At 39.4% G+C, this 18,209-nt stretch overlaps 1 protein-coding gene across 1 annotated transcript in view; it reads left to right on the forward strand.

Moving 5' to 3' along the window:
• The first annotated feature begins 270 nt into the window (after window positions 1-270).
• cpne7 (copine VII) overlaps window positions 271-18,209 on the forward strand; it is a 163,386-nt gene continuing 145,447 nt past the window's right edge. The window contains exons 1-2 of the mRNA XM_043706786.2: window positions 271-581; window positions 6,893-7,404. Of these exons, the coding sequence (XP_043562721.1) occupies window positions 7,231-7,404 (174 nt within the window). The 5' untranslated portion in view covers window positions 271-581; window positions 6,893-7,230. The remainder of the gene's footprint in view (window positions 582-6,892; window positions 7,405-18,209) is intronic.

Genomic DNA, 18,209 nt, shown 5'->3' on the forward strand with positions numbered 1-18,209 from the left:
TTTCTGTGCGAGTTGCACATTAATAACCAATCGCCAGGGCAGTTCGCCTCTGCAGCGATTTTGCTGGCGGCATCCCCCATAGCACTGACTACCCAGGGGCTGGCCCAACAGAACCACCGCTGGCTACACGGGATCTGAAGGTTCAGGTCGAACATTTCACAGATTAGTCGTGTTTCTGAGTTTCACCCCTTTCAGATGAGCCTGAGTTCCTCAGCGCCTCGATTTCTAAATACACGGCTTGGGTAAATAATTCTTTCACGATATTTTGGACTTGATGTCAAACATTACTGCAATGGTCTCATGGGAGCAAGTTTTCTTCAAGTGGAAAAGAAAGGCAGACACATTTGTACCCAATGAGCAAGTAGGCGGTCGTGGGGAGGCTGCTGCTGGCTCTGGGAATGTGAGCGAGTGGGAGTACCTGAGCGCAGCTCCCTCTGTTCCTCCCCCTTCTCTCTCTCTCTCCATCCCTCCCTCTTTCTCTCTCTCTCCCTCTCTCCCTCTCTTCTCCAGACTTGCCTCGCCACTAACTGGCTAGCCTCGAGCACAGGCGGCGAGCACTGAGTCCAAGGCTCTCTGTCCAGGTACTATCTTTTGGTGACAATTGTTATTTGGAATAACTGTTATGCATTGTTACAGCAGTATTAAATGGAGGGATGCTGTAAGGAATATATAAGGAGGGAATTAAATAACTCGTGGAAAGACCAAATTCATTAAGTTACATTTTCGACAGCTCTGTGATCTGAAGTCTCGGTTATTATCTTAGTAACCAGATTGCAAGCAAACCAGATGACTTTTGTGAAGGATATCGCCTCGTGTCTAGAAATTCACTACTTTCGACCAACTTGCTTTAATCAACTCGGACTGGGCAATATCAGTGCTGTCAGTTTAATTTCAATGTTTTAACATCAATTACCTCGCATGTGGTAGCATTGGTTTTCATTAAACCCTGCAGCTTAAAAAAGAACGGCCAAAGGTGCTGGGTGGTCGATTAGTACCCTTTCATTATGAATGGGACCTTTTTTTTATTTTCTGTATTAGGTTAGGGCGCACCGCAACTAAGGTGGCGACCCGTGGTTCTCTGTAAATGTGATCAGCCCGGAGAGAGGCTGCTTACTGAACAAACTCTAAATTTAATACAGATGGTTGTGTTTTAATCCGGCTGCCACAGATAGGAGTTGAAAGCAAGCGATGGAAATTGGGGAAAAAAGACATATTGTGGTTCCGAAATAATTTTGGGAGGACGAGATTGAAGTTGCTGTGGTGTAGGTATGGCATTTTACAGGGCAGCATTTCAACGCTGAATACTTCAGGTTCTTGTCATCATCTCCAACATCGGGCACAGCTTCTTATATTTTTTAAAAGAGTGATTAACATTTTGCTTCATTTCATGCTGTTAGTACGTGGCTGATAGGATGTTCATTACTAGTGTACACAAAAAATATATAAAGGTCACTACGTAGTACAGCTGCCCACTGTGTCCTTTCACTTTCTTATAACTGGTGTGAAGAAACTTAATTACATTTACATTTATTCAAAGTATCTATCTATTTGCACAACATCTGTACAAGTTTCTGCTGAAGCACTATTAGCAGTAGGAGGAAGCTGAATTACAAAATAATGAAACAAATTCAAAAATCAGTCAATTTGAAGGTAGCCATGAGAACAACCCTTGGGGTTTCTTGTTTATGAGAATTTGGTTGTGACTGGGACTAGTTGGGAATGCTTGCTCTCTGGAAACAATACCTGGTCTACTTTGAGCTTTGGCAACACTTCATATAAGTTTTTATGTTGTGCTTTAGGGCCAGAGTTGTTCCTAAAAAATTCTTTCAGGATATAACCAACCATATTTGGAAGATTCTTTACTGACTATAGAAATCTTCAAATCCCTTTATCAAGGCGGCCAGCACTGCTGTGAATGGGAATGAAGTATGTCAGTAATTCTGAATGTGGAGGAGCCGGTGTTGGATAGGTGCAACAAAGTTAAAGATCACACAACACCAGGTTTGGACTATAATCTGGTGTGTGATTTTTAGCAGTAATTCTGAATACTTACACAGCACATATAGGGTGTTAAGTAATTAAAATTCAGTAAATTTGCTTACCATGGTACAAGTCCACTATTCATAACTGGAAAATACAAAATAAACCCTTTTAAAAAACCCTTTCCTTCTGAAAGGTTTTATCAAGCATACACACAAATTGCTGAGTATTTCACTGCTATCTATTCAAATATAAGGGATTCTAATCTTACACCGAGGTGATTAACACCACCCCCTCAGTGAATACTGATCTTTAAAGACTGGCTAGTGCTTTAAAAGATGGCCTGTCATTTCATTTCTCCTCATCGGTGGTTTGGATTTAACACCGTCAGATTTGCTGAAATAATCACTCAGTAGTTATGGTTTCTCTCAGTAGGTGTTTCTTGAATTACCATTTAAAGTTTCTCCTGCTTGAAGTAGAAAGTAACTTGGATCCAGAGTCAAGCCTTCTGTATTGAGCATCTGAAACTATTAGAATCAGTGCTGAAAATGTCTTTGGACATCATTACTTCAGAATGGCCCAAGGTTTCCTCTGTGATGGTTTAAGGTTGTTCCACCTAAATGGCTTGTTGAGACAGAATATATCTGTTCTCATAACCGTGTGGTAATTTTGTTTTTGCTGAAATTAATTCAGTAATATTACTTATGTAATACTGTTTCAGTGAATCACGGTAAAATCACAGAGGATTTTATCTTTTGTCTAACAAGATTGAGACATTTATCAACAACATGTTGGCAATGTAAAGTATTAAAAGACACAAAATGCTTACCTTTGTTTATAAAATATTTAAAGAAGTGTAACTGTGCCTGATATAGAGGGGAGAAACAGAAAATATAAATGTATTACTATATTTGGTAAAGGTCTGCACAGCTCTGGTGAAATACAATATAAATTTGGCAGTCTAACAACATACAGAACATAAATTGCCTATATTTACTTTTGTTAATGCAGCAAAGTTTAATTTCAGCTCTGCCCTTTCTGTTCAAACTGAACAATGTTAGAATTTTGAATAATTCTTTTTACTGTAGAGAATGTGGCTTTATGAATTGCACATACTACCATTTCCTCTTGTTCCCTACCTCTTACTCAATTCTTACTCATGCCAAAAAAGTTATTCTTAATTCCATACACTTCCATTTTACCTGAACCTCTAATGAAAATATATATGAGTATGAGTTAGAAGCACATATAGACCACTTGGCCATCTTTAAAAGCTGGATGTGATTGTAACCTTCAAATTCATACTCCCACCTATCTTAAGTAATCTTTCACCCTATTGCTTTCCAAGAATCTATCCACTTTTCCCTTAAAAATATTCAAAGCCACCCCTTACACCGAGGTCTCTTTAGTGAAAATGTATCGAATGCCTTCTGGAAGTTGAGGAAATAATACTTCACTTCACTCCATACCATATTAGTGGCATCCTCAAAATTTGAAACAGGTTAGTTAGGCATGCCATTCTTTCCAAATGCATGCTGGTTCTCTCATCAGTACAGATTTGTTCAAGTCCACAGTCACTTTGTCTCTAATGACACCTTCTGATAATTTTGCTAGGATAAATGTTAGACCATTCTTGTTTGTCAGAACTATCCTTCTTAAGTTATTAGAATAGAAATGAGCTATCCAAGTCACATAAAAAATGCCCAACATCTTAAAATGTAAGAACTATATTCTTATATAACACATAACGCATGTATCTTTCACATATAAATTAAATTTCTTTCCTAATCAAGCCAAAGAAAAATATCTATTCATGTATCTGTTGATAAATTTATGCTCACAATTTAATTACAATCATACAAGTTCTATACAAGCAAGAAATTGTAAAGTTAAACAGCCTATTTTTGAATGAAGCTTATTGCTTTTCGTTATTTGTTAATATGATGTAGGTGTCACTGGCTACAGTAGGATTTATTGTTCAATCCAAATTTCCATGAGAAAGCTGCCTTCTTGAACTCCTGTCATTGATGGAGGTGGTTGTGGGTGTGGTAGTTGCGGGTGTGGTGGGTACCTCTGCAATGCTGTAGGGATATGAGTTCCAGGATTTTGGCCCAGTGGAACAAACAGTAATTTAGTTCAATGAACCAAGATGGTGTGTGGCTTAAAGATGCATCTGTAGATGGTAGTGTTCCCATTATTCTTGTCCTTCCAAGTGGTGGATTTGGATGGTAGTGTAAAGCAAATAATTGTGGATGCTGGAAATCTGAAATAAAAACAGAAAGTGCTGGAGAGTCTCAGCAGATCTGGCACTATCTGTGGAGACAGAAACAGATTTAATGTTTTGAGTCCAGTATGACTCCTCTTCAGAATGTCATGTTTGTGTTTATTTGAAATGGTTCACATTGCTGCCATTGTGTGTTGGTGGTGGAGGGAGTAAATATTGAAGGTGGGTGGATAGGTTGCCAGTCAGGTGGGCTGCTTTGTCCTGGAGGGTATCAAGCTTCTTGAGTGTTCTTGGAACTGCTGTCATCCAGGAACGTGAAGACTATTCTGTCACATCCTTGACTTTGGTCTTGTAGGTGATGGACAGGCTTTGGGGACTGAGAAGGTGAATTATTCACTCAGATTGCCCAGCCTCTGACGTGCTGTCGTAACCGCGGTACCTGGCCCAGTTCAGTTTGTAATTATGGAGGAATTCAACAATGGTAATGCCATAGAATGTCAAGGGGAGATGGTTATCTTATTTGAAAATTATGTTACTGAATATACTTGTTCATAAATTTCCCGAATAATAATTAAATGTTTTAATTTTAAATTTCATAAAGTTTGCTTGTGTTGTGAACTAAGTCAGTTATGAAATTGATATGTTGTATTAGGGGTTCTTAGAACATCATGAAACTCATTGCATTCAGTGAATTTCATTCAAGTGACAGAAATATCCAGCTTCTATATCCATTGACATTGATAGGAATGTTGGCCAAAAGTCCCTTTATAGGAGTCAAAGTGTGATGCTGGAAAAGCATAGCAGGTCAGGCAACATCAGGAATGATGAAGGGTTCATGCCCGAAATTTCGATTCACCAGCTGTGCTTTTCCATTGCCACACTTTTAGACTCTGATCTCCAGCATCTGCAGTCCTCAAATCAGGAAAAATGAAAGCAAAAAATCTGGTAATCTTATTACATGATGAAAACTCCAGGATTATTATCAAAACAAAAGTCTTGTCTGGCAGGTGACTTCAGATTAATACATTAATACTACCCATGAAACTAGCAAGCCAGCCAATTGTTCTGTAATGAGCAATTGTGACTCATACCATGGTCTTTTTAATTAGAAATATTTCCTTTGACAGAATAATCCTACACATCGTTGCTAATGTTTGGAAAAGATTGGATTGTGAATGATAATGCCATGGCTGGGGGAAGGATTCTTGGGAAAACTGAGCAAATTGCTCAACTTACAAATAAAAGTGCTGTGATTCCAGAAGGAACTAATCTGCAGAATTCCACCATTAAATCAATGACTCCTCCACAGATACTGTCTGGATATATCCAGCATTTTCTGGTTTTATTGTTTTCACTAAGTAGTGGATGTATGATCTGATCATGATAAACGTAAGTTATGTTAGGTCAGTTATCTTTTTAATTTAAAAAGCTGTATGAATACAGAACTGAATGATGGTTGGTACCTTGAAACTGTTATTTGTGTCATGCAAGTAATAAACTACAGCTTTCCTTCATTGTCTTTAGAGGCCAGTGATGATTTGTAAAATATTCTTTAAAGTTTCACTCATGTTTTGTCACACCCATCAAAAAATTAAATAGGACAGTGTGAATATAAGATAACTTTATTTATAAACTGGCAGGTTGAGCTTGAAAGACTGAAATAATTTAGAATAATCGTTTAAACATTGTAACTCTATCGGGAAAGGAGCAATATACCATGAAGAACGCGGTTTCATTCTTTTATTAAGGCCAATCTGAGTTCTTTTAATTCTCCAATATTTAATTACAATAGATAGGATTAATGTTGAAATAAATCCTCAGTAGTAGATCCTGTTTCCAGGTGATTTTAAATCCTGGGGTTATGTCCTATTTCAGAAGACCAAAATAAAAGTTTGGCCAAACGTGGTGGTACAGGCTTGGTGGGCGGAAGAGCCTCTTCTGTACTGTATGATTCTATGAAATGACTATTTATAACTTGTAGTCCAGTGCGATATCTAGTATGTGAAGTTTAGAGTGTGCTTTCCACCTGAAAGACAAGGGACACAAAACTTTAATATTGGAGAAATAATGGATAGTGACAATTTATGATTTCACACATTTACAATATAGTTAACTGAAATGAATGGGATATAATTTGGTGCTGAATGATGAATGTAGATAAGAGGAAAATATTGGGAAAATGATCTGAAACATTTTAAAGAAGTGAATGGGAATTATTTATACTCTTTGATAAAACCAAATAGGAGGTAATTTTACATAGTGAAGTTCTAAATCATGAAAATAAATGTGTGAAACCTTGAATGAGCATGTTGTATCTATTTCTAATTTTGGAACAGAATGAAACACATCTTTGTGTACATAGAGTCAGCTATGTTTCACAATGACAGAGAAAACATTGGTTTAAAAGGGTTTATTTGTTTATTTCCTGGTCTCTTCAAAGAAATGGCAGCATTATCTTCCTTTTTTATTATTTCCCTTATTTCTTTTGCTTATTTTCATTTTCCAGCTAGAAAAATGGGCACTTAAACATTATAAAATCTAACAACAGGATAGAATAGATTATGTAAAAAGAATAGACTAACATTCATTCATTGTAGTTGGTGTTAAACTGAATCATTGGTCTCAGACTTCAAATTTCTTTGAAATATGACTTTTATTATAGTAAACTTTTTCTTGATTTATTTTCAGGTGCATTTGATATCACTTTTGGTTCTGTGGGGTTGTATGAAAGGACTGCATACCGTTCCTTCAGTTTTTTTCTTGGATACTGAAGATGGAAAACTCACAGTATTAACAAGGCTGAATTGGAGAATCCTAGAACAGAACTGATTCCACTGAAATAATCTTTATCACCTTTATACCTTCTAACATCTCAGTGGCAGTTGCCTTGGTGTCAACATCCAAAACAAATCCTCAGTGCTGGCTTTTCATTGTTGGTGCTTTGGTGAAGAGCTCAGTCTCTTGTTAAGGTGCTCCCAGTAACGTGTCCTTGCTGCTGGTTTCTCAGACATCTCCCTGGTGCAGAGATGACTGAGCTCACAGGCAGGGTGTCTCCAGGTCCATTGGGTGTTGTCACTGCTCCCTGTGTATCCAAGGTGGAGCTACGTGTTTCCTGTAAAGCTTTGCTGGACAGAGATACTCTCAATAAATCTGACCCATCTGTGGTACTTATGATGCAGTCTCAGGGACATTGGGTGGAGGTAAGTGACAATTAATAGATGTTACCTAGTTCAAAAGACATTATCAATGTGCTTGTCCATTAGTGTATGTATGAAAGATTTGTATAATGTATTTCAAATAATGTGGATCATGACTTTTGCTTCCACTAAAACTGCTGGTTAAAGATGGATAGAGACTTTCTAATAACATTGCTGATTAAAATAGCAGATAAATTATACCACTTTATTGCCCATAAAATACATGGCAAAGGTGTGAAAAGTGCTATTTGACAACAAGCTCATTGTTTTCTTCTTTCAATGCCTGTGTGGAACTGATTGTCTCGGAAAATGTGAGACAGGCTCTGACCTAACATCCTCTCTTTTTCCCTATGGGAAACATTCTGTTCAAGTTTGTTGCCTCCTTTCTACATTTGATTGATTCTAAAGGAGAATCTAAAAGAATGTGGGGGTAAGGTCAGAAAAATGGGATTCAAGTCGAGTGTTCCATTCATAAACCAACAACACAAACTTCTTTTCACATGTTGTAATTTCCATATTCTATGAGTTTATACTTGCTTATCCCCAGAACACAATAAAGATGGTGAGAATCACAGGAAACTGTATTTAACTGCAATTAATTTATGATTATCTAACGGGATTTAAGAGACTTTCTCTGGTTTCTGAAGTGTGTAATATACACCCGTCAGATGTATTTGCTTCAATTAAAAAATGATTGTTTATATTGCAGTGTTCAAGATGGATGGGATGGTTGGGAGACAGGTTGGGGTGGGGGCAGGAATTCACACCCTAAAATCAATTATGTGAGCAATCATTGAGAAAAAGTTGACCCACTCATGGAAAAGACAAAGTTCCTGGAGAGTTTCTCCTCCAACCATAGGCTAACTCTTCCTGTGTTGCAGCCAACATGTGAGAGAAGCAGCCTGTGATTGGAGGAGAAGCTCCAATGTGATTGGTGGTGGTGAACAAACCAGGACTGGAGCCTTAGCATCGTGAGTTGTCAGGGGCACAGGATGGGTGAAGTAGCAGGAAGCTGTGCTGAGAGCAAGGCTGTAGTGGGGTGGGTGGAAATTGGGTCATATTTTCTGGTTCCCATAATGTTAGAAATAATCATACATTTGACTTGAAAATGTTAGAACTCTGTGCTTACTACAACTTGCTATGTTGAATGGTCAGAAGATGGATCTAGGCTTGTGTTCTGTTACTTGTTACCTGATTCTCCAGTATATGATCCCCTGTAACTTTACACATGGCTAGTCAGTTCCTAACAGACAAGCTATCAATGGGGGTGGGGGTTAAACAGGGCAGCTGCAAATGGGCAAGGAGAGAGAGTGTGTAGTGAGCTGGGGGAAAGAAAATTGAAAACTGATACATGGCATAGAGGGAAGTTGTAAAGAGAATAATTTCAAACCAGTCAAAGAATTACTGAGCTAAATGGAGGCAGGAAAATATGGAGTCACTGATTCAACAAATTCCTTGCAAATGAATATTTTACTCAATATTGTGTGAATTCAAGGGCTTACTATATGGAAAAATGGAACAGTTGGTATTTTAATGAGCACTGTTAGTTGTTAAATCTGAGTTTGAGACATCAGATGCATCAAAAAGGATATTAACTGTCTGGTTAAAATCTGTATCTGTGAGAGAAATGCAATAACTATGAGCTCACTAGCCTTTGGAAGGTTTATTTAAAGTGATAGAATTTTGTATGGAGGTGTTTGCCTGTTATAAAGAAAAGTCTTTTGCTAACTTGTATATTGTGTTGTGTCAAATACTGTGGTGTTTATGTAATTAATGTTTTGTTTTTACTTTGTGGCTTTGTGTTTAATGGAATAACGATTTTGGATGCTGTTGAATTTTTCTAATTCCATGCCTGTGCAATACTGAATTCCACATATATCAACACAGATATAGAAGGTAATGTTGCTATGTGACTGCACCACCTCATAATAAGAATGAGAGATAGAGCCATTGAAAATCAAAAAGCAGCTGTCAAGAAAAATCTCAAGAAGAGCCCTCCAAGAGCAATTTTAACCCTGGTGCATTGGCATTGTTCACAAATTACTTGTCTTAGTGGAATGAATTAAGGACAATTTATATTAAATGTACTGCATCCAAACAAATGGAGCAGCTCAATAGTCAACACATGATTACAACAATTTCTCAACTATTGGAATGTGTTTTCACTGGAACGTGTCCCCCGATGAGTTCCACAACTTCATGAAAAATAAAACACTTTCATCTATCAGTGAAACCTTCTTACAAAATCTGCTCAGTGAAAGTGCAGCTGTCTAAAATTTAATTCCAGCAGAAACAGGTTAAATACATTTTTAAAATTTCAGGTGAAGAATTATTATGAAATGTGTCTTTTGGACATCATTAAAATAACCACATAGCTAATGCATCTGCATGTTGATTGGGCCCATCTGAATCTTATTGCAGCAATGCCTGCTGACTATTATTACTGGGTACCTGTATTCATTAGTGACTTACAGACCTTGTGGCACAGTGGTATTGTCCTTACTAGAAAGCCTGAGTTCAAATCCAGCGTGCTCCAGGGGTGTTTCATAAAACATCTGAAAAAGTTGATTAAATATATGTCAACGGGTTGCTTAAAAAGAAATGTCTCCCATTTAATGTATTTATACGCTAATTGTAATTGTTACTTTGAAAAAATGAATTCCGGAATGTGGGCATTGCTAGTTAGTCCAGCTTTTATTGCTCATCTTTAGCTGGAGAGGTTTCTGGTGAATTAAGTTCTTTAACTTCTACAGACCATCTAGTGTCAGTACACTTGCAATGCACTTAGGGTGGGGAGTTCTAAGATTTTGACCCAGTGAAGCTGAAGGAATGGTGGTATATTTCCAAACCAGGATGTTGAGTGGCTTAGAAATGAACTTTCAGGTGATGGTGTTCCCATGTATCTGCTGCCCTTGCTCTTCTCGATAGTAATGGTTGTCACTTGGGACTGTCTGCCAAACATTATGTAATCTTTGGTGAACATCCTTACTTCCCACCTTATGATGATGGGAAAGTCATTGATGAAGCAGCTGAAGATGGTTGGGCTTAGGAAACTACCCTGAAAAACTATCTCTGAGCCAGGAAGTCCAGGTTTTGAGTCCCATCTGGTTGAGATGTGTGTAGTAACATCTCTGATCAGGTTGGTTAGAAAATATGTACTTTGAGGAACTCCCAAAGGAGCTCTTCAGATGACAATCATTACTTATTGGCAACCTCCTACATTTTCCCCGTATCCTTGCACATTGTTTATATCCAAATAATCATCCAGTGTCCTCTTGAATGTCTCAATTGAATCTGCCTCCACCACTCTTCCAGACATGCAGTTCTTATCCTAATTACTAACTCTTGTGAAAAAATCTGCTTTCACCTCTCATTTGCTTCTTTTGCAAATCACTTCACTTTTGGTTCTTGATTCTTTTACAAACAGAACATTTCTCCCTATTTATTCTCTCCAACCCACTCCTGAATTTGAAAATCTCTCAGAATTTCTGTTAGCCATCTTTTCTTCAAGGAAAACAGTTCCAACTTCTTCAGTCTACCCTCAGAACAGAAATTTCTTGTCTCTAGAACTATTCATGTAAATTACTTCTGGATGTAGGTTTGCTCACTGAGCTGGGATGTTCATTTCCAGACGTTTCATCACCCTACTAGGTAACATCTTCGGTGGGTCTCAGGCGAAGCAGTGTACATGATTCCTGCTTTCTACTTATATGTTTGGGTTTCTTTGGGTTGGTGATGCTATTTCTTGTGGCGATGTCATTTCCTGTTCTTTTTCTCAGGAGGTGATAGATGGGGGTCTAACTCGATGTGTTTGTTGATAGAGTTCTGGTTGGAATGCCATGCTTCTCTCGTGCGTGTCTCTGTTTGGCTTGTCCTAAGATGGATGTGTTGTCCCATTCGAAGTGGTGTCTTTCCTTATCTGTACGTAAGGATACTAGTGAGAGAAGGTCATGTCGTTTTGTGGCTAGTTGGTGTTCATGTATCCTGGTGGCTAGTTTTCCGCCTGTTTGTCCAATGTAGTGTTTGTTACAGTTCTTGCAAAGTATTTTGTGAATGACATTAGTTTTGCTTGTTGTCTGTATACGGTCTTCCAAGTTCATTAGCTGCTGTTTTAGTGTGCTGGTGGTTTGTGGCTACCATGATGCCAAGGGGTCTGAGTAGTCTGGCAGTCATTTCTGAGATGTCTTTGATGTAGGGGAGAGTGGCTAGGGTTTCTGGACATTGTTTTGTCTGCTTGTTTGCATTTGTTGCTGAGAAATCAGCGGACTGTGTTCATTCTGCACTCTCTCCAATGTGTTCACATCCTTCCTATAGAATGGCACCTAGAACTGGACACAACACTCTGGCCAAGGTCTATCAAGTGAGTTATACAAGTTCAACATCACCTCCTTGTTCTTGTATCTTATGTCCCTGTTAATAGATTAGTGGGCGGCACGGAGGCACAGTGGTTAGCACTGCTGCCTCGCAGCGCCAGAGACCCGGGTTCAATTCCCGACTCAGGCGACTGACTGTGTGGAGTTTGCACATTCTCCCCGTGTCTGCGTGGGTTTCCTCCGGGTGCTCCGGTTTCTTCCCACACTCCAAAGATGTGCAAGTCAGGTGAATTGGCCATGCTAAATTGCCCGTAGTGTTAGGTAAAGGGGTAAATGTAGGGGTATGGGTGGGTTACGCTTCGGCGGGTCGGTGTGGACTTGTTGGGCCGAAGGGCCTGTTTCCACACTGTAAGTAATCTAATCTAATCTAATAAAACTGAGGATTGTATGCTTTATTAATTTGTTTCTCAAGCTGTCCTGCTACTTTCAGTGATCTGTATATGCACTCAGATCTCTCTGCCCCTGCACCCCTTTTAGAATTGTGTCCCCTACTTTTTGTTGTCTTTTAATATTCCTCCTACCAAAGTGCATCACCTCACATTTCTCTGTGATTGACCTCATATGTCACATTTCTGCTTACTTCTCTAACTTGTTGATGTCTTTTTGGAGTTCTATACTGTCCAACTCACACTTTAGAATTCTTCCAAATTTTGTGTCATTAATGGTATATGATTGTCTGTCCTGGCATTCTTCCAACCTATTTAGGTAAGCTTTGTGCATGTTAGTGTATTTACAGAGGATGGAAACGCTGAGTGTTTTTGCAAGGTAATTAAAGCTAACGAATGTTAAGGGCCTCTAGGGGTGGAGGAAGCCAGAATGTGCGATTGTGCAGAAGGAATGGAGGAAGGTATTTCAGAAATGTGGAGATCCGCATCAGCATTGCTGACATTTTGTTTCCCATCTTATAGCTGACAAAGTTGAAGGCTGCCAGGTGGGGCAGAAAGTGATGGAAAATCATAATTGTAAACCATTAATAACTACCTTTGGCAATTGGTGAGCAAGGAGCCATCTGGGAGCTGAGAACAATCTGAGGGAAAACAAAGATTGGTGTTAAATGAGGATAGCAATCTGGGGGAGATAGAGATCAGGGTAAAGAAATGGATTGGGGGAATGGTGATAGAAGGAAATGGTACAGGGTAAGCAGAAAGGAGGATTGGGATTTGGTGGTTGGGGTGATGGCCATTCATGGCAACAAGAAAATCTGCAATTGGCCGATGTTTTTTGGAGCAGTTGTGCTGGTTGCACTGTTGGTGGGGCAGATGGGGGATGATAATAAAAACTTCAAGGTTTTTATGCACACCATTTTAATTTTTGTTCCATTATTCAAATAATTGAATTGGTATTGAGTAATTTATCTGTGGGAATTTGCTTAGGTCAGTTGGCTGGATTGGTTGCTTTGCAAAGAAGTGTGATGCCAACAGCATGGGTTCAATTCCCATTACTGGTTTGAGGTTACCATGGAGGACTTTTCTTAACCTCATCCCTCGCCTGAGGTATGGTGGTCCTCAGGTTAAATCACGACCAATCAGTTCTCTCTCCTGAGAGAGCAGCCTCTATGGCCTGGTTAGACTATGGCAACAAAACAACAATTTATCTGTTTACTAGTACTATGGCCAGTGACATATGGCCAATATCTCTTGTAAGCCCCAAGTGCATAACTTTTCATTTGGGGATTAAAGAATCAAATAGACTTGATTATTGTCAGAAGTAATAGCAAGAGGATTGAAATTTCTTGTGTAATTTCAAATCACGTCAATATCATTGTGCAAAGATATAATGATAATTACCAGGCTCTGAGCAATTTGGGCTATGGTGAGATCTATGGCAGTATTGAGAGAGAGAGACCTATCTCAATGTTGAGATAATCTCACCGCATCTTGTATGCTTTTCACAAGTGGCATGACAAACCTTGCTGTGCAGTGGCAAGTTCCCAATTGCTGATTATTATTCTTGATTAAACAGCTTGTTGACAGCTCAACTCACCATGGGTAGCAATCTTTCCAAAGTCTCCATATAAACTCATCACTGGAAAATGTGATAGGGAAACCAAAGCAGGTTTTTGATAGGTTCAACTTGCCACTTGTTCCATTTGATGTTCATGTTTCACTCTGGACACCAAGATTTCAGGGCATTGTACATGGCACTGACCATACACACTCTACACTCACAGACACTGACATCCAACATATGGAGCATGTCAGATCTACTTACAGGATTCTTCTGCACGTCAGGCTTCACTGGTAACTGTAATTGTGATGCTGCAGGAAGGACATTCTGCATTCAGGGATTCTCACCTGGCTCATGGACTGGAGTAGACTGCATCTCCAGGCTCTCCGCTCACTGTCCTAGCACTCACCCGCTCTGCGCCTACCTGTGAGCTTATAGCATCCTAGCCTTGCCTTTTTTGTGCTTTTCTCCCCTCATGACAGATACCAGGATCAAACTACTGCTGACTTTCTATGCTTTTAGTGCAGTCACAATAGGAGGAAGCTTGTCCTGCCAATCAATAGGCATCAGTCATGTCAAGGGGGTTAGCATTCGCACAGGGCTTCCAGGCATAGGATAGACTCTATAGCAGCCCAGAGTGGTCAGCATCGGGATCTTCTCCTCGTAACATGGTGGGAGTTGAATGCCATACAGCCCATTACCTGTTCTGAGTCTTTCTGCTGTGTTGTTTTACTCATGTAATGAGAGGGACAGAGAGGTATTATGGAATATGAAAGTGGGTGGCACAACTATTAATGTTAGTAAAGGTGGGAAGGTGTCCTCCAGTGAGTGATAAGGCAGCACAGAGGGCATGCAGGGTTAGTACAGATGAGGATTGGGATAGGTGAGGATGAGCAAAGGAAGGTGTAGGCAGTAGTGAGAGTGGTAGATGATGAGGCTTGTTAGGAGGTGAACACAGTAACAGAGATTGAGTGAGGTATCTGAGAGAGAATGGTGGCAACTCTGCCAGTGGAGAGGAGGACATTAACCTTCTACCTACAGTGTCGGATATTTCTCTGGATGGCTGAGGTTACACTGACTGGGTGGCAACCTCGAACAAGCTGGAATGGTCTGGTGCCCTGGTCTGTACTGCTGGTCCCTGGAGGAAGTGGCCATGCTGCCTCTGCATGTACCATCTTATTCTACAGAACCTTCAGGAACCAAATTTCCTGCTGTCTACCATGTCAGGATCAAAAGTCAGGAATGTGCAGGGCTGCCTTGGACTGACAGTGCTGGTCCAGCTTTAAAGACTCAGATGCAAGGGACACTGGTGAATTCCTGCATATCCGCTGCATAACAGATGTTCTGGGTATGGCATGTGGTAAGCTGGGGTTGAAATTGGATGTGATTCTTGCTGCGAGGCTTCAAATGCCAATGATGGCAGTGAGTTGGCATGATGCTATGAATAAACTTGCTCAGTCTTGTGATGACAATCACTCCATCAATCTTAATGCATCTTGGAGTTAACCAAAAGAACCATAAGATTCAGCCCATAATCTGCAGTATGGAATAATTTCCAATATCATGTATGAAATTGGATTGAACAGAGCACTGTAGCTTTAAAAATTAAGGTATACTTGGGATCTCTGACTATCTCGTGGGGTAGCTTATTATGGGCAAATTCAATGCTCCTAGTTTTGAGCTGCACTCAGCCAGAGTGCAGGCCTGACAATTTATAATCTGCTCTTACACCAAGTGTAGCATTAGTGTAGATGTTCAATCAATCAACAGAGTGACCACAGAGCAACCAGATGTCATGGGACCACCAAAGTACATACAAGGAGTGAGGTCCTGAATTAAGAAAGAGATTGAAAAGCAGGATCTCTAATTTAGTAATACAGGAGTTACTCCCCATAGCACATCCACTGAGTAGAGAAGTAGGAAGATTAAGTGAATGGACATTGAATTGAAGAAATAGTATAGGAAGGAGGTCATTAGATTTCTGGGCTGGTACTGGGACAGGTGAGAATGTATACAAGGAGGACAAGTTGCACCTTAGCAGGAACAGAACTTGCAAGACAATTTGTTAGGAGGTTTAAACGAGCTTGGCAGAGCTTTGGGAGCATGAAGGAATCCAGCTCGGAGAAAAGCAAGGCTGGTTTTGGGAAGTAGAAAAGACATAAACGATAGGCAGTAGAAACAAATACTAATGTCAAATAGAGTAAAAATATGGAGTTATAAAGCAGAACTAAAGACATCTCTATCTGAATGAACAGAGCATTCACAACAAGGGAGATGAATTGATGACATAAATGGAGATAAACAAATATTAAAAGTTTGCTATTAAGGAGATGACTGCAAGAAGACCACAGCTGGGAACTGGAACTGAATATTCAAGGAAATTCAACATGTAAAGAGTAACTTACCTTAGAAGAACAAGATATGCTTGCTGAGAACCTGGAACACAGAGAATTTTGGAAAATCTCAGTAGGTTCAACACCACCTCTGGAGAGAGAAACACAGTTAATGTTTCAAACCTGGAATGACTTTTTTGGAACTGTATGTGTTTGGATGGAGCTATGAAATAGCAAGTGTTAACAAACGTTGGTCAGAGTTGTTTATAGGTCAATAAACAGTAGTGGAATATAGGGCACTGTAAAAACCAGGATGTTAGTGATGAATGTAACAGGGTCCTGCAAAAATTATAGTAACTCCAATCTACATAAGACTAGGTAAATCTAATGAGCACCAATATTGTGGAGGACACGTTCTTTGAATGTAGACATGCTGGTTTTCTAGAAAAGGTTATTGAGGAACCAACAAGGGAACAGGGTATTTTAGATCTAGTATTATGCAATGAGAAAGAGTTAATCAATAATCTTTAGGGAGGACTGGTCATATTATGACAGATTTCCCAATAAATCTCAAAATCATGTAGATCAATTTGAAACTGGAATCTCAAATCTAAATGCGAAATTATGAAGTTTATGTTGAATTGGAAAATGTATAAACATGAATGACAGCAGACAGGCAAAGGCAGGTATTTAAAGAACTAATGCATGTTTAAGAAGCATGCATTATTTTACAGCAACAAAGGAAGTGGCCAACAAAGGAAGTTAAATATTTTAATTAGCTAAAGGAGAAAGTTTACAAAGTTGCCAACAAAAAATAGTGAACCTGAGGATTGAGAACATATTTAGAATTCAGCAAAGGAAGGTAAGAACTGAAAAGTGGTGATTGAAAATTAGTAGTGAGCATAAAAACAGACTATTAAAGGTTTCACAGGTATGTGAAAGGAAAAGGTTCACAAAGACAAATGTGAATATAGACAGAGACAACATTTATGATGGGCAAAAGAGAAACTGCAGAGAAGCTAAATAATTAATTGTGTCTATCTTCACAGCAGATGATACAAAAAATCTCACCAATGTAATAGATTTTCAAGGGACTAATGAGAATGAGGAACTGAGAGAAATTAGTTTCAGTAAATGAGTAATTTTGGATGAACATAGTAGGGTTGAAAGTTGACAAATCTATATGTGAGTCTTGAAAGAGGTGGCAATGGAGATAATGGATGCATTGGTATGGCCATCTTTCAATTCAAGAGATTCTGGAATGATGCCTGCAGACTGGAAGGTTACAAATGTAAGGAGGGAGAGAGAAATTGGGATCCGTAGATTCAATAGTCTGATGCCAGTAGTAAGAAAATTGCTAGCATCTATTGTAAAGGACACGGCAACTGGACAATTAGAAAATAGAGATCTGACTGGGCAGAGTCAGAGTCACAGATTAATAAAATGGAAATAATTTTGGAAAAACCTGTTTGTGTTTTTAAGGACGTCACTAGCAGAGTACTAAAGTGGGAAATCAGTGTATTTGGATTTTCAGAGGGCTTTTGGTAAGCAGCTGCACAGGAGATTAGTAAACAAAATGACAGCACATAGAATCGAAACTGGTATTCGGTGGTGGAATAGGTTGAGGTTTGGTTAACAGCAAGAAAAAACCGAGAGTAGTAATAGATGGTTAATTCTCAGGTTGTGACTTACAACACACTGCAGGATAAAGTCCCAGAGGGCTCCGTCTCCTGAGAGGGACAGCGAGAGAGATGACTACTGGCGGTTTAACCTGAGGGTCACTACATTTTGGGCAATGGGGAAAAGTTGTGAATGCATGACCTTCATAGCAACCTCAGCCAGAACAGAGATTGAACTTGCACTGTTGGTACTGCCTGAGAGCCCGTCATCGAGCCAGCTGAGCTGAACAACCCCCTGCGTGCTCCAAGGAACAGTATTTGGTTCCCAGTTGTTCAAACCCTTTACAAGTTATTTTGATATGAGACTAAATGTAATATTTGAGTTTGCAGACAATAGGAAACTAGGTATGTGTGTGAATTGTAAAGATAATTCAAGGAGTCTTCGAGGGAATTTGGACAGGTTGAGTGAACTTCACAGGTGAAAAATAAAGTGGATAAATGTGGGGATTTATACATGGACGCAAGGACCATGGCTG

The sequence above is a fragment of the Chiloscyllium plagiosum genome, unplaced genomic scaffold (genome assembly GCF_037043375.1).
Source record: "Chiloscyllium plagiosum isolate Xiang-an unplaced genomic scaffold, Cpla_swu_hap1 HiC_scaffold_17, whole genome shotgun sequence".
Lineage (NCBI taxonomy): Eukaryota > Metazoa > Chordata > Chondrichthyes > Orectolobiformes > Hemiscylliidae > Chiloscyllium > Chiloscyllium plagiosum.